The sequence below is a fragment of the Rattus rattus genome, chromosome 6 (assembly GCF_011064425.1).
Source record: "Rattus rattus isolate New Zealand chromosome 6, Rrattus_CSIRO_v1, whole genome shotgun sequence".
NCBI classification, from domain to species: Eukaryota; Metazoa; Chordata; class Mammalia; order Rodentia; family Muridae; genus Rattus; species Rattus rattus.
In genome coordinates this window covers 132449228-132471348 of record NC_046159.1, presented here as the reverse complement: position 1 = coordinate 132471348, position 22121 = coordinate 132449228, and the positions used below count along the sequence as shown (strand labels likewise).

Below are 22121 nucleotides of genomic sequence, written 5' to 3'. Positions count from 1 at the left end.
TATCAAGTCAGTGGCAAAACCCCAGGGAGCAAGGGAGTATATCAAATGCTCTAGAACGCAACGCTTTAACTGTGTATATTCATGGAATACGGTATAAGCACAAACAGCTGAGAAGAAATCTTAATCTCCATTCAATATCTAACTGTTAGAAGCAACACAGGTGTTATTACTTTGAACATGTGCATAACACAAAGATGTGGTTCCGTGAATGTTGCCAGCAACCGGGATTTTCAATGAAAAAGAGACAGACAGAAAAGCAAAGAGATTAAAAACTACTTTGTACTTAGTGTATCACTTTAATTTATCTGTTAGAAATATTAATGTGAACTGAAAACTCACCTCCTTCCACTCCCTGAAAAGGTCGTAAGTCATTCAAAGTTCATGGCAACCTATTTCCCAGGTAAGTTCTGTACAACTGTTCATGAAAAAGATTAAGAGGCTAGGCCAAGACATGTGCCCCTAAAATCCCAACACTTGGGAGGCTGAGGCAGGGAGAGCTTTTGTTCTTGCTCCCCCTCCCCCCCCACTCAAAACTGATAACCCTAAAACGTTTATATCAGATTGCACTCAAGTCTCATCCCCGCCGTTTTACTAAAGCCTGACTTGCAGAGTTTATTCTGGGAAGTGACTCATGAACCAGAGGGAAAGTTAATAAGCATTAAATCCCCTAGTGGTTTCTATCTTTTGTGCTGCTGTGGCACTGGGCCATCTATAAACAGCGGATTTGCACTTCCAGTGCTGACAGCTGGTGACAGGAGGAGGTGGTGGTGGGCAGGGGGCCTCCAGATCAAGGGCCTGGGGCATGTTAAGGGATTCTTGCTGTGTTCTAGAATACAAAACACAGCATTCCACCAACAAGGACAGGAAGGCCAGTCTCATTTGATTTAAAAAAAACAAACAAACAAAAACCCAAAACAAAACTAAAGCACACACCTTCCTATGCTAGCTGGCATCAGTAGCTTACTCCAGAGACCTCCATGCTTCAAGAGCCCACAACTCAACACTGTCACCAGTGTATACATTTCCAACACATGGGCTTTGGGGGACACATGCAAACCAGGGCAGTTTTGTGTCAGGAACTCCTCACAGCTTCTGTGCAGGTCATTTAGTGGAGGAACGGTCACAACCTGTCCTAATACTGACATTGGCAGAGAAACAGATCCGTGACTAGCTTTATGTCACAGTGGTTACATTTGATTTCCTTTCCTTTATAATTTAGTATTGCGATTCCAGTATGTGTGGCCCAGAGGAATGTCCACAGCGCATCTCGGCTCTCGGCACCCTCCTCGTTTCTAACGCCTCACCCACCTCAGTTCCCCACTGCACCCATCTTTTTAGGGGCCAGGCAGGCACGACTCCAACTCCACTCCAACCCGAATCCTCAAAAATGTTAATATATTTACCCTTCAATTCAAAATAGTTGCAATCCATTATTGATTCTTTAAAACTCAGACACATCCCACACCATGGCTCTCCGAGTCACGATGGTGTCGCTTCTGCTAGGATCTCTTTCTCCCCCTTTGTAGCTGCCCAATTCATAGTCAGGACTAAGATTTTAGCATTACCAATACCTCCTTTTTTTTTCCTCCATCTTTATTAACTTGGGTATTTCTTATTTACATTTCGAGTGTTATTCCCTTTCCCGGTTTCCATGCTAACATCCCCCAACCTCTCCCGCTCCCCTTCTATATGGGTGTTCCCCTCTCCATCCTCTCCCCATTACCACCCTCCCCCCAACAATCACGTTCATTGGGGGTTCAGTCTTGGCAGGACCAAGGGCTTCCCCTTCCACTGGTGCTCTTACTAGGATATTCATTGCTACCTATGCAGTTGGAGCCCAGGGTCAGTCCATGTATAGTCTTTGGGTAGTGGCTTAGTCTGTAGAAGCTCTGGTTGGTTGGCATTGTTGTTCATATGGGGTCTCAAGTCCCTTCAGCTCTTCCAGTCCTTTCTCTGATTCCTTGAACGGGGGTCCCGTTCTCAGTTCAGTGGTTTGCTGCTGGCATTCGCCTCTGTATTTGCAGTATTCTGGCTGTGTCTCTCAGGAGAGATCTACATCTGGTTCCTGTTGGCCTGCACTTCTTTGCTTTATCTAGTTTGGTGGCTGTATATGTATGGGCCACATGTGGGGCAGGCTCTGAATGGGTGTTCCTTCACCTCCTTATTCTCAGCGTTGTGCTTCTTGCTTGGCAAGCACTGTCTTTTCCTTTTCTCGCTCTCTCTGTTGGTGCCCCAACTTCAGCCGCTTCCATCCACACTGAACAATGAATGTCATTAATGGAGCCTATACTGTAGTATCCTCTCTAAGTGCTCTGACCCCCGCCAGCCACTTTGCCCCTACAGAAAACAAATCTAACGGGAAGTGTTTGCTTAGAATCCAAAAGGCCCTGTGTTCAATGTTCAGTACTAGCTCTCCCCCATTCCCCAAAAAAACCCAGAAAATATGTACTACACTAAAATGCTCCCTGAGTGTCCCATACCTCTAAGAAATATCCTGTACTCTAGATTCTTGACAGCAAAGACCTCAAGCCCTGCTATGCCTAAACCCATGCAGGGCTGGAACAGCTGAACTTTAAGGAAAGCATACAGCGCTACTGTGTTGCTGGAAGGTGGAATATTTCCCACAGGCATGCGTGTTTAAACACTTGGTCATCAGCTGGGGTGGGGGACTGTCCTAGAAGGTTGTGAAACCTTTGGGATCCAGACTGACTACCTAGCTTGAGACACTGGGGGATATCTTAAAGGTGGCATACACTTCTGAGCTTCTCCCATTTTTCTGCAGGCTGATCCATCAACTTGTGGACGAGCTGTGGCTCGAGCTCCTGCCACCAGAGATGGCACTCAGAGATAGATGTTCAGCTACTTTACTCTCCCTGCCAAATAGATGCTACCTCCTAAACCAAACTGAAGTAAGTCCTTCCTTCTGTCTTCCTTCCTGTCAGAAGTAAGCTGTTTCTGTCTCAGTGATGAAAAGGATACAGTCGTACACTGACTGTTCTCAGTACATACACTCACTGGTCTCCGTACATACACTGACTGGTCTCAGTACATACACTCACTGGTCTCAGTACATACACTGACTGGTCTCAGTACATAACACTGACTGGTCTCAGTACATACACTAGCTGGTCTCAGTACATACACTCACTGGTCTCAGTACATACACTCACTGGTCTCAGTACATACACTCACTGGTCTCAGTACATACACTACTGGTCTCAGTACATACACTCACTGGTCTCAGTACATACACTCACTGGTCTCAGTACATACACTCACTGGTCTCAGTACATACACTCACTGGTCTCAGTACATACACTCACTGGTCTCAGTACATACACTAGCTGGTCTCAGTACATACACTCGCTGGTCTCAGTACATACACTCGCTGGTCTCAGTACATAACACTGACTGACTGGTCTCAGTACATACACTCACTGGTCTCAGTACATACACTGACTGGTCTCAGTACATACACTCACTGGTCTCAGTACATACACTCACTGGTCTCAGTACATACACTCACTGGTCTCAGTACATACACTCACTGGTCTCAGTACATACACTCACTGGTCTCAGTACATACACTCACTGGTCTCAGTACATACACTCACTGGTCTCAGTACATACACTCACTGGTCTGGGTCTCAGTACATACACTCACTGGTCTCAGTACATACACTAGCTGGTCTCAGTACATACACTCACTGGTCTCAATACATACACTGACTGATCTCAGTACATACACTAGCTGGTCTCAGTACATATACTCACTGGTCTCAATACATACACTCACTGGTCTCAGTACATACACTAGCTGGTCTCAGTACATACACTCACTGGTCTCAATACATACACTCACTGGTCTCAATACATACACTCACTGGTCTCAGTACATACACTAGCTGGTCTCAGTACATACACTCGCTGGTCTCAGTACATACACTCGCTGGTCTGGTCTCAGTACATACACTCACTGGTCTCAGTACATACACTCACTGGTCTCAGTACATACACTAGCTGGTCTCAGTACATACACTCACTGGTCTCAATACATACACTAGCTGGTCTCAGTACATACACTAGCTTGTCTCAGTACATACACTTGCTGGTCTCAGTGCATTCACTCACTGGTTTCAGTACATACACTAGCTTGTCTCAGTACATACACTTGCTAGTCTCAGTACATACACTCACTGGTTTCAGTACATACACTAGCTTGTCTCAGTACATACACTAACTTGTCTCAGTACATACACTCACTGGTTTCAGTACATACACTCACTGGTCTCAGTACATACACTGACTGACTGGTCTCAGTACATACACTGACTGGTCTCAGTACATACACTGACTGGTCTCAGTACATACACTAGCTGGTCTCAGTACATACACTCACTGGTCTCAGTACATACACTCACTGGTCTCAGTACATACACTCACTGGTCTCAGTACATACACTCACTGGTCTCAGTACATACACTCACTGGTCTCAGTACATACACTCACTGGTCTCAGTACATACACTAGCTGGTCTCAGTACATACACTCACTGGTCTCAGTACATACACTCACTGGTTTCAGTACATACACTCACTGGTCTCAGTACATACACTCACTGGTCTCAGTACATACACTAGCTGGTCTCAGTACATACACTCGCTGGTCTCAGTACATACACTCGCTGGTCTCAGTACATACACTCACTTGTCTCAGTACATACACTCACTGGTCTCAGTACATACACTGACTGGTCTCAGTACATACACTAGCTGGTCTCAGTACATACACTCACTGGTCTCAGTACATACACTCGCTGGTCTCAGTACACACACTCACTGGTCTCCGTACACACTCACTGGTCTCAGTACATACACTCACTGGTCTCAGTACATACACTCACTGGTCTCAGTACATACACTCACTGGTCTCAGTACATACACTCACTGGTCTCAATACATACACTAGCTGGTCTCAGTACATACACTCACTGGTCTCAGTACATACACTAGCTGGTCTCAGTACATACACTCACTGGTCTCAATACATACACTGACTGATCTCAGTACATACACTAGCTGGTCTCAGTACATACACTCACTGGTCTCAATACATACACTCACTGGTCTCAGTACATACACTAGCTGGTCTCAGTACATACACTCACTGGTCTCAATACATACACTCACTGGTCTCAATACATACACTCACTGGTCTCAGTACATACACTAGCTGGTCTCAGTACATAACACTGACTGTTCTCAGTACATACACTAGCTGGTCTCAGTACATACACTAGCTGGTCTCAGTACATACACTGACTGGTCTCCCTACATACACTGACTGGTCTCAGTACATACACTCACTGGTCTCAGTACATACACTCACTGGTCTCAGTACATACACTAGCTGGTCTCAGTACATACACTCACTGGTCTCAATACATACACTAGCTGGTCTCAGTACATACACTAGCTTGTCTCAGTACATACACTTGCTGGTCTCAGTGCATTCACTCACTGGTTTCAGTACATACACTAGCTTGTCTCAGTACATACACTTGCTAGTCTCAGTACATACACTCACTGGTTTCAGTACATACACTAGCTTGTCTCAGTACATACACTAGCTTGTCTCAGTACATACACTCACTGGTTTCAGTACATACACTCACTGGTCTCAGTACATACACTGACTGACTGGTCTCAGTACATACACTCACTGGTCTCAGTACATACACTGACTGACTGGTCTCAGTACATAACACTGACTGGTCTCAGTACATACACTGACTGACTGGTCTCAGTACATATACTGACTGGTCTCAGTACATACACTGACTGACTGGTCTCAGTACATAACACTGACTGGTCTCAGTACATACACTGACTGATCTCAGTACATACACTCGCTGGTCTCAGTACATAACACTGACTGACTGGTCTCAGTACATACACTAGCTGGTCTCCGTACATACACTCACTGGTTTCAGTACATACACTTGCTGGTCTCAGTACATACACTCACTGGTCTCAGTACATACACTGACTGGTCTCAGTACATACACTCACTGGTCTCAGTACATACACTCACTGGTTTCAGTACATACACTAGCTTGTCTCAGTACATACACTTGCTGGTCTCAGTACATACACTCACTGGTTTCAGTACATACACTAGCTTGTCTCAGTACATACACTGACTGTTCTCAGTACATACACTAGCTGGTCTCAGTACATACACTAGCTGGTCTCAGTACATACACTCACTGGTCTCAGTACATACACTGACTGGTCTCAGTACATACACTGACTGGTCTCAGTACATACACTCACTGGTCTCAGTACATACACTCACTGGTCTCAGTACATACACTGACTGGTCTCAGTACATACACTTGCTGGTCTCAGTACATACACTAGCTGGTCTCAGTACATACACTCACTGGTCTCAGTACATACACTCACTGGTCTCAGTACATACACTCACTGGTCTCAGTACATACACTCACTGGTCTCAGTACATACACTAGCTGGTCTCAGTACATACACTCGCTGGTCTCAGTACATACACTGACTGGTCTCAGTACATACACTCACTGGTCTCAATACATACACTAGCTGGTCTCAGTACATACACTCACTGGTCTCAGTACATACACTCGCTGGTCTCAGTACATACACTGACTGACTGGTCTCAGTACATACACTCACTGGTCTCAGTACATACACTCACTGGTCTCAGTACATACACTAGCTGGTCTCAGTACATACACTCACTGGTCTCAGTACATACACTCGCTGGTCTCAGTACGTACACTGACTGACTGGTCTCAGTACATACACTCGCTGGTCTTCTCAGTTCATATACTCACTGTCTCAGGTTAAGTTTTAGGATAGTCCCAGCTGGGCCCTCTGATGGGTTCTGCCCAGTCTTGCTGCTCCATTATCTACTCATCCTAGTCAAGATGATTCCAGTGTGTCATTTGCTCCATAAACAGCCAATACTGCAACGTACAGCTCTCACTCATGGATTTCCAGGACCAAAAAAGAAAAATAAAGTCAATGAAATCACAAGAAAACTTCTTTCTAAATCTGCCCATCAGGTCTCCAGTACGGCCCTCTAGTCTCTACCTTCCTTTCCACCTTTTCCCCCTAGGGCAGCAATCATCGAATCTGCCCTGGGACAACTTAGTCACCTAGAAATTACTTAGGCCCCACAAAGCTTTTATTTATAAGGATCATATCTACTATCATATTAGAAATTAAAACTGAGAAGTTTTAAGTATATATATTACTCCATTAAAGAAATCCAAAAAGTGTTCATATAATAAAATATACTTTATATATAATATAATTTGTTTGAAAGATATCAATGTTTTCCAACAAAAGATTTAGTGGAAAAAGTATATTTATATCTGAAAATTCTTTTAACAACTCAGTAGAAAACCACAGCACTCAATCTATGGAAAGAGGCTGTTTTGAGGACTATGAAAGACTACAGGCTCACATGGATTCTCAAGAAGAAAAGAGAGTAGGGTTTAAACCTGGGATGTTATACTTTACTATAACACCAGCGTCAACAAGCGGGAGTTCCAGGGATTGGTTGAAGCTGTGTGGACCTTTCTCCACTGTTACTTTAAAACCTCGTGTGTGCTGGGATCCTCTTACAGCAGGTCTTGGGCAACTGAAAATACTGTCCTCTGAAGTTATGTAGATCTTCCAAACATGGGGGAGTGTCTCATTACCACACTTGAAAAGCTACTTTCATTAACGTTATTGCCAATAAGATTAGGGAAATCTTTAATATCCTGAATCTGTCACATGAAAATAAAGTTACTTTAAATAATTCATTCTTGGGATAAAAAAAAATCCTATAAAAAATATAATTCAGTTATTAACTAAACTGATGATTTTCCCTCAACTCTCAAAGTATAAGTAAGTTCTTATGTGTTCTTCGCACTTGGTCACCCAGTGAATGTTCGTGAATTTAAAAAGTCTGTAACTTTTGTACTTCATGAACCTCCTGAGGCAAAAACGTTATTGTTGTTGTTACTGTGTGGTAAGGAAGGCAATGACAACTCACTGGTTGGCATCCGAATTACCTCATTCAGACTACTAAACAGGAGAAGAACTTTGCTCACAATTCTGGAAGATTAAGGGACGCCAGTCGATTTAGTGTCTAGTAGAGACCTGTTCCACACAGACGGTCGGTACCTTCTGTTTTCTTCACATGGTGGGAGGAGTGGTCAGGCTCCTGCAAGTCTTTTTTATAAGATCCCTAGCCCAGTCCAGGAGCCATAGCCCTGGTGACTTAGCCACTTCTCCCGAAGCCCCACCTCTTAATATCATAGTTGTTAGGGTCAGGTGTCAGCAGGAATCTGGGGACACCAAGGACTGGTGGCAAAACTAACAGTTTCGCCATCTTCAGTCTTAGAGACACCTGCTCAAACCTCACTGCTGTAATTATAATGTGCTGCACTTCCACATCTGTGCTTGAGCAGTTTGACCTCCCCGGCTTCTGAAAAGGTCACTGGGCTTCCAGGGGTCCACTGACCACACTCTGAACCTTCTAGAACTGCCCATGTTCTTGCAAGAAGCAAATTGTCTTCCCTTCCCAGGGAGACCTGTCCGTCAGCATGCCTTCTATTAGCAGTCCATGTGTAAGAGAAATTCCTAAGACCTCCCTTTCCCCCTCTGACTATGTCTATGTCTTGTCCTTTCAACAAAACTCTCCCAACAAGAGCTTAGAGCAGAAGAGGAAGTGGCGGGGGAGGGTGTGGGTACATATGAATGAGATGTGAAATCAGTACCTAGTCGCTAATCAACCCTTTCTGGAATTAAAAAGAAAAATACAACCCAGGCTTCTGACATTCCTAAAGATTTTCAAATGCATCAGCAACATAATACCAACCTTTTTAAAAATTCTTTTGAATTTACTCCTCGTAGACAGTGTCTAGCCACCACATTGCATGCACCCTCCCTCCCCCACACCTATGATTTCAGACATCAAATATTAAACACGCAGTGAGTAATGCAAAAAGAAAGGGGGTTAATCAGACATCCGCAGAAAGAGAAAGAAAATAACCCTGATTCAATGAGAGCGGTTAATGAGGCCTTTTGTTTTGGTAGATTAATTTGGGAGTCTGATGACTGACTACGAAGAACATCTAAGCTCCTTGCTTTGGCTGGTGTTGATTATTAGCAAGTTTTTTTTTTTTTTCCTTTTTAATTAAAGGGATGCCTCTGGTTAATTCTCTAGATTATGAATTTCAGGTGTTTACCTGAAACGCATGTCCACTGTACCATGGTGAAAAACTTTCCTCATTAGCAGACAGAAAGGCCTCCTCTGCCGGATGGGGACTGTACACCTCAAATGATGAGCAGTTCAGCCTGTGAACAGCCGATGTTTAAATACATTACCCTAATGCTCTTTAAGCACTGCCAATTGTAAACCTCATTAACTCCCAGCATGTGGCCAAGGCCTGGATTTCTTCACCCTAGCCTCACAAAGTGAAAACAGGTATATAAAAATAATTTTATCATCAACACTATTACATCCTCCTTCACTCTGGGAAGGATTTAAAGGGCTGTAGTTTCCTTGCTAGGAAGCAATGAACATGGAAATAACACGACGCTCTTTCACACGGGCCACACGTCTAAAACCTGTCTTCCACTATTTTTTTTTTCTGGGCACCCTATATTCCTCAGACAGGACTGGGTCTTTGTTCTCTAAACAGAGAGGATTTATTCCTATGTGGTGGTAATCCTCTCTGAGAGGGGTGGGGGTTGACAAGGATGTACCCTGTACCTGTCAGCTCATCAGTAACAACAGGGTATCTGACACTCCCCTTCCCAAGTCTGTCCTCACAGAAGGCACATCTCCGAGTGAAAAGGGTTCTATACCCAAGGTGGGAAGCATGTGCTGTGTCCACAGACCCCAAAAATAAACATTTAACCAAGTACAGCTAGAAAACACTCAGAAAAAGAACTGAGTCTGTACCAAGCAGGCACTTTCTTGTCATTACCCCTGAACAACAAGAGAAGGACGTTCCACACAGCATTATACTGTGCTAGTACATCATCTAATGATTTAAAGCAGAGTGGAGAATGTGATAGTTCCGATGTAAGAATCACAGAAATTTATAGAACACACCTGGGCATGGGCAGATCTTGACAGGATCCTGTATGGGTCCTGAAACCAACCCACCATGTCCACAGAGGGACAACTGTCTATGGAAAACTTATAGGCGATCCTAGCAAGCCAACGAGATATTCCAGCCACAGGAGCCCCTGACAAACAGGGCTCAGTAACTGTTGCAGGCAGCCAGCTAAGAAGTCAACAACTCACCTCATCCTAGCCCCACTTAGTCACGACGTTTCCTTGGTCTTAGCTCACTCTCATGAACAAGATAATCATGAAAAAGAGACAGAAATGTGTTTGGCAAAGCTCATACGGACTAACATGAGACCTCCACCTGGTTCCTAGCGGATAAGTGGTATGAGCTGTATATGAAAATTATATTTAGATAGATATAGCATGGTTTCCATCTTAGTTAAAAGCTACAGTCACCACCAGATCTAAAAGACACATCAGAAGCCATGTACAGTGAACAGCCAGGGCAACATTTCACACTGCTTAGTTACATGGCTTTGTAGGTGGGTCTGGGCCCCGAGACATCCTAAAACCCATCCCTTCCCCCTCCTCAGATGGAAGGCAAGGCCCCACACACACTCAGGAAACCCCCAAACCAGAGGCTCCAGTCCCAGGGCATTCAAAGTCTCTCTTTGTCTCCCTCAAGGACCTTCATAAATTGATTAAATCCATCCTTAAATTGATTAAGACAGTAGAACAAAGGAAACCCTAAACACAACAAAGAGTATCAATAGGGGTTATGCTGCCCCACAGGAAACCCTGCCGACTTCCTGATTCAAACCAGCCCTGGGTGGCTCACCACGACTTACGGCTTACGATGTGTTCTCATCATCAACCTTAACAATGAGCCCTGACGTTTCCTACACATGGCCAACCTTTCCCACCAAACCCTGCATTTCTAGATCCAGACATGCTAGACACATATCACAAAATGCAGGGCTTCTCCAGAACCCTGTTTTTCTGCCCCAAATGTTTTGTCCTCGGTTCCTGACCCCAGGTCCTACAGCCCACATGTCACTCATGGGATATCTTCACTGACCTCTCAGTGGAAATGAAGCTTCGATTTCCTATCTCTCACACTGTGTCTCTCATCCGGGGCTGTCTTCATCAAGGTTTCTCCTTGTACCCTAAGAAAGAACTGCCTGGCTGTCTGGAATAACCTTCTTTCTATCTAGAAAGACCCTGATGGGACTAGAGAGTCAGCTTAGCAGTTAAGAGTACTTGTGGCTCTTGCAAAGGTCTCCAGTTCAGCTCCTAACACTCTCAGATTGTTTTCCTCTTCTGACTTCCTAGGGCACCAAGCATGAACTTTGGTATACAAACATAAATGCAGGCAGAACACCCATGCACATAAAATATATCTAAAAATTTTGTTTGTTTGCTTAAAGACTCCAATGATGGAATTTAGAGCCCGTGGGGGTAATCCACCCATCAGTCCACATGCATTTGCTTGTGTTTCTCAAACTAACTTTACACATTGATTAAACCCATCGGTAGAAGCTCTAAACTGGGCCAGGCAGTGGTGATACATGCTTTTAATCCTAGCACTTGGGAGGCAGAGGCAGACCTCTGAGTTTGAGGCCAACCTGGTTTACAGAGTTTGCCAGGCCAGTCAAGGCTATACAAAAGAAAACCTGTCTAAAAAAAAAAAATGAAAGGCGAAGGGGGAGGAGGAGGAGGAGGGAGGAGGAGGAGCAGGAAGAAGAGGAGGAGGAGGAAGGAAGGAAGAAGGAAGAAGAGAAAAAGTAAAAAAAAAAAAAAAAGAAAAAAAAAAAAAGGGGGTTGGGTTTTAGCTCAAAAAAAAAGCAGGGAAAGGCCCTGGGTTTGGGCCCCAGCCCCAAAAAAAAAAAAAAAAAAAAAAAATTTTAAATAAAAAAAAAAAAAAAAAAAAAAAAAAAAAAAAAAAAAAAAAAAAAAAGGATGGGGAGGATGAGGAGGAAGAGGAGGAGGAGGAGGAAGGAAGAAGGAAGAAGAAGGAAGAAAAAGAAAAAGAAAAAGAAGGAAGGAAGAAGAAAAAAAGAGGATGAGGAGGAAGAGGAGGAGGAAGGAAGAAGGAAGAAGAAGGAAGAAAAAGAAAAAGAAAAAGAAGGAAGGAAGAAGAAAAAAGAGGATGAGGAGGAAGAGGAAGAGGAGGAAGAGGAGGAAGAAGCTGAACTAGACAAAGAGGAAGAAGAAGCAGCCGGAGCAGCTGAACTGCATTGAGTACTTCAGCCAAACTGTGCTAGCGAGACTGACCCAAAAGCCAAAGCAAAGCAAAGCAACCTGAGGCAGGCAAGCAAAGGGTCCCCGATTAATCTGAATTGTGAACACCCTTCTCTTCTAATAGTGCGCAAGGCAGGCAGCTCCTTTTCCTTCGTGTACTGGGCACACACACCTCTCATTCAACAATGCACCTAGCAACCATGGAGCCCTACCTGCAGCAGGCCAGCCATACCCTTCTCAGAATAATGGAGTAAGTTTCTCCTCCCCTATAAACAACTAACAATAGAAACTTAGACAGTTTCTATTCAAATATATCCCTAATGTATCCACATAGAAGAATGGAAAGTCTGATCTAGCCTAGACTGGCTTGGGATAGGCATAGGCAGTAAGGTAATATTCTGTCCTCAAGTAAACTCTTAGAATCCCCCATTTACCATCTGATGCCTCTGCATGATCGGACATGCATGGGATTAAAATCAGATGCATTATGAGAAGATATGTGCCGTAGAATAACATGACTTAAGCCATCAAATGAAACAGAGAGGCACATTCACTACACCCCTTAATAACCCAACTCCTTCCTCTATTGAACCCCACAGAAAAGTCTCAATCACCGAGGATCTTGACGACCTCCATCCTTGATTCTTTGAAGGGTAATCTCTCTTGAAGAATATTCTGCTCTCTTGAAGTATATTCTGATCATTTTTTTTCTGCTTCGCTTTAAATAAAGTTTCTTTATTGCTTTGCAATCTCTGTGGGTGGGATTTTATTTAAATTCCTTAAATAAGAAACCAAAAAATACCAGGGGTGGGGGGTTGGGAGGTGGGGCACACCTTTACGTTCAGCAGAGGTAGACAAATATCTGAGGTCAATGTCAGCCTAGTCTACAGAACGAACTCCAGGGTAGCCCTGTCTGGAAAAACAGACAAACGAAAACAAAGTAAACAAAAGCAAACAAACAAACCGCAAAGAGAGACAGACAGACAGACAGGCAGGCAGGCAGACAGACAGACAGACCAAAACCTGAAAACATTTGACCCAAACCTTGGTGGCCATCACCAAGCTAAACAAACAAACAAAAACACTAGGCTTCAGAAAGGAAAAATGATAAATACAGTTCACTGGATATGATGACACACTCCTATAAGCACAGCTTTTGTGAGGCTGAGGCAGGAGGATTACTATGAGTTTGAAGGTGGCCTCAGCTATAAAGCAAATCCATGTCAACAGCAGAGGATCTGAGATGGCAAACACATGTTCCTCCCACACGCCACACTATCTTCTTCCTCCTACATGCCATGTCATCCTCTACTTAGTCACCTAAATGACAAACAGAGCCACTGCGTGGCCTCTGGACAGAGCCCAGGGAAAAACTACTGACGTCCAGGGTCGACTAAGCCATGACCTCCTGAACCTCTAGCTTAGAACAAGTGAGCTCCAGCAAGCTGGGGACTTTAGTCATGGTGAGCACAGGCACTTAACTCTGCTGTGCCTGAGTCCACCCCAGGTCAGACAGGAGCAGCTGTTGCAGCACATCTCTGCCTAGCAGATCTCTGGATAAGACCAAAGGTACCACCGGGAGAAGAAATGGATGTTTTTCACTGGTCACTGACCAACAAAAATTCTTTACAACTATGAGCTTTCTAATTCCCCAGAGAAAAAGGCTGGAGAAAATGATCAATGTATTAAAGAAATGCCTGCCCTCCTACGCTCACCCCAGTAGCCAAGATGATGATGTCACCTCAAGCAAGTATCCATACATGAGTAAGTTAAGCATATGCTATGTACATCTAATAAAACAGTATAGTACTCAGCCTTTTAAAAAATGCTGTCCCATGTGATGACACAGATGAACCCAGAAAACATGTAGTAGGTGAAATAAACCAGGCATAGAAAAAACAAAGGGTACAATGTTCTGACCTATAAGCAGAGTCTAAAGAAATTCAGAATCCACAAACGCAGAGTAGAATGGTGCCTACAAGGGCTGGTGTAGGAAAGGTGAGGTAATGCTGTTCAAAGAACAAAATAGTTTCAAAAGACAAGTCTTGGGCACCATGTGTTATGGTTAAGAAGACCACACGCACACTAGAAAATTGCTAAGGGAGAGTCAAATGTTCCGAATACAAAACAGAATAAGCACATAATGTAACAGATATGATAGCTGCGTAGATGAGCCCATTTTCTACAATGAATGTGTACTTCAAAATATATTGTAAATGATAGTATTCTTTATCAATTAAAAATAAATAAATTCAAGAGGAAGAAGCAGGAGGATGTCTGAATTCTAGGCCAACCTGGTCTAAAGGGTGAGTTCCAATCAGCCAGGGCTATACAGAGAAATAAAAGGTAATAATTAATCCTGTCTCATAAAAGGTAATAATTAATTAATTAATTAATAGAATGGACTTTACTACAAATTTGAAGACTGAACACAGCAAGACTATATATTACAGTTCAGAAACCCAGAAGCCCTAAATAAAGGCGTCAACGAGGCCAGCCAGAACCTCACTCCCGAGGCTCCATGGGCACTCTGCCTGAGGTTTATGCTGGCTTGGGTGGCTGTAGGCACGCCTGGTTATGAGTCTACCATCCGGACTCCAGCCTCTGTAGTCATTTGACACCTGCGCCCTGTGTCAAATCTCCCTCTGCCCCCATCATCAAAGACAACTGTAATGGAATTTAGGTCCACCCAGATAACATAAAACAACCTTTTCATCTCAGAATGCTTATTTATGCAAGTCCCCAAGATTCTGCCTCCAAATCAGGTAAGATTTGCCAATTCCAGAGTAACCACAGAGGAAACTGGTCATGGGGATAAGGTAGAGGGTAAGTCTCTATGCAGTAGAGACTCAACTCCAGCCAGAGGCCTTCCTTGGTGACTTGGAATCATCAGAATTTTCTGTCTCTCATTTTTATACCATCCAACCATACGTGAAATTTGAAAGACAATTTAGACAAAGTGACAATTATAGGAATCATGTCCATAGAGTCATGTTGAAGTTCATAATTTTATAGCTCTCTTGAGATACACAAACGTACACATGTACACCCCTAGGTCTTACAACTCCTCATGGATGACAACAATCTCATCAAGCAAGACTTACATAGAGTCAACAACTCTGAAACAATTCTTGAAGAAATACTGAGATATCGTTTCTAACATGATGGATTAATAGGAATAAAGAACAATTTTGGAGATATAGAGGGTTCATACATTTAGTGGCTTCTTTATCTCTAAGCAAAAGAAAGCTGGTTTGAACAGAAGGAATGTATTTAGAAGTACACATACCCATCTTTGGTCTGATCCACCACACCGCTTAACAGTTCCACAGTCTTCGGGTTGGGCTGGCTTTCTCCAAAAATATTCAAATACCGAGTGACAAAGTCATGAGGTGACATAAAAAATTCACCATTCTTTTCAATGCTTGCATACTGTTTAAAGAGGAAGGAAGAGGTAAGAAATGTTATTTAGTATCTGATTCTTAAATGTATATAACCATGCAACCGATAGTGAAAGGCCATAATTCAAAAGATAAAAACCACACAGACTGATAACATCTTCAAGAGGTGGTTATTCTCTGTTTCTTTAAAAAATTAAATAGTCCATTAAACCACTGAACTGAGAACGGGACCCCCGTTGAAGGAATCAGAGAAAGGACTGGAAGAGCTTGAGACCCCCTATGAACAACAACGCCAACCAACCAGAGCTTCCAGGGACTAAGCCACTACCCAAAGACTATACATGGACTGACCCTGGACTCCAACTGCATAGGTAGCAATGAATAGCCTAGTAAGGGCACCAGTGGAAGGAAGCCCTTGTCCTGCCAAGACTGGACCCCCAGTGAATGTAATTGTTGTGGGAGGTGGTAATGGGGGAGGATGGGGAGGAACACCCATATAGAAAGGGGGGGAGGAGTTAGGGGATGTTGGCCCGGAAACCGGGAAAGGGAATAACAATCAAAATGTAAATAAGAAATACCCAAGTTAATAAAGATGAAAAAAAATTAAATAGTCAAATTTTATGCTCATCAGAAGCTGTCGGCAATGGCTTTTGGGGGGACATGTGGCAATGTCTGATAACAGTTGTCATGACTCAGAGAAAGGGAAAGCTACTCGTAAACATAAAATACAGGAAGAAGTCTCACTAGGAGGCCCAGGAGGCCTCAAACTCAAGACCTCCCTATCTCGATCCCCCAATAGGATGACAGGCATGGCACTAAGCTTAAGGACATGTCCTTTCTAAAGTGAGATCAACTGTGAAGTGTTAAATATCCTTCTGTAGAACATGAATATCCATTCCGTGTGAATGCCATTGCCTAGGTCTTGCACTCCTGTATAACAAAGCCCAGTTCAGTGCAGAGTGAAACAAAACTGATGCTCAGCCAACCTGAAGCCGTCAACGCGACCTCTAACTCCAGCTGTCTATTTTAGCCAGCCAAATACATTTTCTTTATTTTGGCTCCCACAAGCACTTTATAGGTGTTTCTCCTCCCACCATCTTGGTGGAGCCCCAGATGGCTTGGAGTCAGACGCTACCCAATTCTTAAGTCCACGGCTCCTCAAATAAATCAGTCTAATGCTTACGGTCCCTGAGAAAAGAAGACAAACTGGGCTGAAAAGCTGTCATGGAGCCACGGGCATCCTCTGTGATATTGGAAGCAGGTTTAAGTTGTTGCCCTAGTCAATGTCCTCTCAGCGCCACACAGGATCTCATTAGCACTGGACTCTCCTTCATGGTGTTCTTCCAGGTAAGAAGGACCTGGTTGGGTCTTGTTACCAACCAGGGGACACCCGCTTGTTGGAAATGCTGAAAATAAACAGGAGGATATGGCATCCTCTCTGAGGAGAATCAGACTTCCAGATTCCCAAGAGAGGAGAACAAGATACCTGAGGACAGGGGTTACTAGGTGATGAGAATCACGCCAGCATCAGGGAGATGAGGGGCTCAGGGTAAGGAGGAGCGTCGCTGGCTCTGGAGGCCTGCAGGCTTTGGCTGTACTCGGTACCACCTGAAAATCTTGAGAGTTAGATGAAGTTTCCTGGGCTCTGCTGCTTCATGTGCAGAATGTGTATAATAATATTAACAGCCCCGTGTGGCTGACTCATGAAGCAAATGAGTTAGTGAGAAAATACACTACGAACAATGCCCAGAACATAATAAACACACTTCTGGCTTTGCTTTTTTATTACATATATGTATGTATGCATATATGTATATACACACGCCATGGCCCTCATGTAGAAATCGGAGGAGAACTTGTGAAAGTCGGTTGTCTCCTTCCCACCATGTGAGTTGGGGGATGGAACTCAGGCTGTGACTTCGTTGGCAAGCACCTTTACAGGGTGAGCCACTCCGCTGGTCCATGTTTTTGCTTTTCTAATTCTTTTCTTTAACCCTCTGTTTCACTGAGTATAGGACCAGTTCAAGAATGTAATGAAGGTTTTCTTTCATCACTAGTGACTTGGTCCTGGGCACTGCCTAAGGGAAGCCATGGCAAAATCCTAGGATACCATCTTCTAAGTGTGTTTCACAGATAAGAGTACAAAAGAGACAGCCCAGCGATGTCATCCTTCACTTGGCAGGGGACGTTCAGAAGAAAGAATTCATTGTTATTTCTTTCCCTAAATGAGGACGAACAAGCTTGAAATGGAAGTGGCATGTCACTGTTAATGATAGCAATCCCATGGTTGGTTATACCGAGGTTTCCCTATGATAGTGATTAATTTACCTCAGAACACAATTTAACTTTTCTCCTGCTGGTACACATTTAGATTATTTCCAGTCTGGGTTATTTTGTAAGAAAACCTAAGATAGCCATTCTTATAGATAACATTTGTCCCAATTCCTATTTTCAAAAACCAGACTCCCTGAAAGAAGAAATTGTTGAGTTAAAGGACAGGGACCTACAGACGGTCATTGCTTATTATCATGCTGTTCTCCAGAAACGATTGTACCAATCGCTCTGCCACCTGCAGCGCGACAACGTGCTCTCGTCCTGTCCAGGGTCACGTTTGTTTCAAATACTTTTGCAGTTTGACATTTTTCATGTAATTGAGTCTAGAGGGTTTTTTTTCCCCCTTTGCAAATCCTCCCATTGCTTTTCTGACCTTAGAAATCCAGTCCCTTCTCTTCACAAATACCAACCCAGTTTCTCTCCTGACTTTTGACCAGATCCCTATTTATCATTAGCCTCCAGAATACCAGGGCTCTGCTTCTGTGTGTGTTCTGACATGAGACTATTCCGACTTTTTCCAGTCAATCTATTGGTCGTTCCAGGCCCACAAATCACGTCTTCCACCCTCCCCGTCCTGCTCGTTAGGACTCAGGGTTTTCACTAATACATTATCAGATGGTCAACAGGAAAACAGTGAGACGCAGACTCCACCTGCAGCTTCAGTTCTCAGAGGTGGGAATGGCTTCCTGGGACCAGAGTGGACTCTGGAACTGGCTGGGCATAGCACCAAGAATGTTTCATGGACCGGCAGTTCTGACCAGTGGGAGGCGGTCCAAGACCACCCTATCTTGTTGACCTATCTGTCCTTGCAAGACAACAATGACTCTTACTTGCTACTAACTGCAGGGAGGGCCCTGTCAAGACAGGAATTTTTTGGCTGTGTTCTCCCTCGCTATTGTTTCCTCAAATTCCCAGACTGCTGACTGGCGGTAAACCATGCTTGAGCAATAGTTTTCGAATGAATGAAAGGTTCAGAATGCTGTATTACTTTTCTCCTGGAGCTTTTCTTGGCCTGATGATTATCCTTTGAATTTTCGCCAAATGACCTTGGGAATCATTGTTAAGTTGTGGACCGGAAATTCAATTGTCCCTGGAAATGCGAGATCAAGCTACAAGGAGCCATACTACTCACTCGAAAGATAATAAGGGATAATGAAAGCTGGCCACAATATGGAACATTCCCACACAGTGGCAGTGTAACTATAAACTGACAGTGCTAGTGAGATGCCTCAATGGGCTTGCAGAGGATCCAGGTTCAATTCCCAGAGCCTACTACACACCAGCTCGCAACTCTGTAACTCAAGTTCCAAGAATCACAGACTTGCATGCAAGCAAAATGCCAATGCACACAAAAATAAATTTTTTAAAAAATTATGTGTATACATGTATATAAAAGTGTGTATATGTGTGAGTGTGTGTGTATGTGTGTGTGTGTGTGTGTGTGTATGTGTGTAAACTGAAAAATCGTTTTTAGAAAACTGCTGATCCATTGATCCAATGTAACTGTGTCTAACATAACCATAGGCTTAGCAATTTCAATCATGAGGAAATCTCTAACAAAATGTATATGGGATATAATACCAAAAAAGTTAAAGTATTCAAAGCAACTTATCTTAAGATGACAAAAAAAAAAAAAAAATGCTTGGAAAAAAAAAAAAAAAAAAAACAGTCTGGAGATCTCTCAATGACTAGATACTTAGTTGACTGTCCTATAGTCACACAATAAAATACAATGTAGCGATAAACTAACCCACTCCACGACACCACACAGATGATTCTACATAAACTCAGGGTTGGAGGTAGAGGTCAGCACAAGAGTGAAAGCCTGTGTTGTTGGGGGCCTGGAGCTCAGCACCCAGAGGTGCAAGAAGTAACAGAGAGAACAGACTGCATGGCTACACTTAACGTGGAATCAAATAAAGGACTGAACTAAGGTGTCATGAGAGAATTCAACCAGTTACCTTTGCAGGGCTGTGACTGGCTAGCACAGGGAGCAAGGACCTTCCAGGCACTGGTGCACTCTGTAAATAACCATGGAGACGTGTACTTATGGTCTGTGCACCAGACTCAGACCAACTGTCACACTATCACCGAGGGATTCTTATTGCCCTCACTTGTTTAGAGGTGAGGAAGAGGTCATCTCTTAAATGACATGTTAATCTGGATGCAGAATATAGTTTTGCTCAGTTTACAAGCCAGTCCACCAAAGCAAGAATGACCTGCTTTAGGGTTCAAGAAAATACATCAAAGGTTGTCTCTTGGACTCATGGACAGAGGCCAACTATGATAAAAACATGTACTAGGGGTGTTGACAAAGGCAGCTTGGTTGTCCTTGAAGCAAGGTACAAAGGTCACTGTCAGGGAAGAGACTCTTACAGCTACCACGGCTCTAGAATACGATTGGACATCTCTGGGGATATGCTTCGGAAAACTTTTATAATTCTTTTAAATGATCATATATCTCATCAGCTGTACCACACCGAAGGAGGAGAGTAGCAGATGGACTCAGAAAAGGAACCTGTCCCTGCAGTGCCTATTCCACTAGGACCAGAGTCCTACCTGGCTTGCTCCTCACTAATTATTTTAATAAAAGCCTGGGAGTGGTGAGCTGGGTCAGAACCCTTACCTTCCCTGGCCGCTCCTGTTTGCCAGGAGTCACTCACGCCCTTGGGGCTGAAAGTCAAATTCTCCTGGACACCTTTTTAGTCAGAGATGCCCTGTGCACTCCAGGTCCTGTCACTTGCCACCCTTTACTGTGCCCCTCTTCTAAGGACAGAATAACACAAAACGGGATGAAAACACAGAGAGTCAATACAGCCTGTTAGCATGGATCCCTGACTACATCATTGGGGCCACAATGTAAACAGGAGACTTTTAACATTGTGATTTTAACTTTAAATTTTAATCACTGAAATTTTAAACTAACTAAAGAGGCATATTACAGCACCTAAGGTGAATTATAGTAACTGAACAAAGAAATAAGGAAAATATATGTGAAATATCCAATGTGGCAAATATTCAGTTAAACTAATGGCTAATCATGTACACATTTGCTTTATTATCTTATTTTTATTTGAAATTGTCGCAATAAAAAATTTTTTAAAAATCTGAGAATTGTAAGTTTTAGTTTTAATACCGTCCTATTTATTAAAAATAAAAATTTTAAACAACAATTTTCAACCACCCAGAAAAAGGGAGTGTTTTGTTACAAAAATAATAGTCTCAATTGCTTTTATATATGTGAGAAATACACTTCCATATTCCAACTCGAAATACACAACGAGTGTGACTAAAAACTACTCCACTCTGAGACCACCATGAGCTACATCTAAGAACTTCTCTTTAAAACATAATGCAAAAGCCAGCGGTGGTGACAGACATCTTTAGTCCCAGCACTTGGAAGGCAGAGGCAGGTAATCTGTGAGTCTGAAACCAGCCTGATCTACAGAGCGAGTTCTAGGACAGCCAGAGCTACAGGGTTTTGAAACCCTGTCTTGAAAGACCAAAATCAAATAAAACAATAACAACACAAAACACTAGTATAGGGCTGGAGAGATGGCTCAATGATTAAGAGCACTGACTGCTCTTCCAGAGGTCATGAGTTCAATTCCCAGCAACCACACGGTGGCTCACAACCATCTGTAATGCGATCTGATGCCCTCTTCTGGTGTGTCTGAAGACAGCAACAGTGTACAAACATATATAAAATAAATAATATTTTTAAAAAAACACTGTGTAAGCTAAAGGAATTCTGTAGATAGGGAGTCAGTGGACACGGAGTGGGGTCTACAGCTCAGTTGGTAGGGTGCTTGCTTGTAACGCATGAGGCAGAGTTCAGTACCCAGCACCATAAAAATCAGGAGTGGGGGAAGACCAGTGCTGCTATGACAGATAGTCAGAAGCAGCAACTACGTAGACAATTATGGAGAAGAACTAGATAAAGCAGCATACAGTCGCCATAGTTAGGAGTATCGTAGATTTCAAACTCATAGAAAAACAATTATAACTTAAAGATATGCATGTTATATT

At 43.3% G+C, this 22121-nt stretch overlaps 1 protein-coding gene across 1 annotated transcript in view; it reads right to left on the bottom strand.

Annotated features, from left to right (window-relative positions):
* The window catches only part of Slc25a13 (solute carrier family 25 member 13), a 180864-nt gene that overhangs the window by 127663 nt on the left and 31080 nt on the right, over positions 1-22121 (bottom strand). The window contains exon 3 of the mRNA XM_032906962.1: positions 15647-15789. Coding sequence (XP_032762853.1) covers positions 15647-15789 — 143 coding nt within the window. The remainder of the gene's footprint in view (positions 1-15646; positions 15790-22121) is intronic.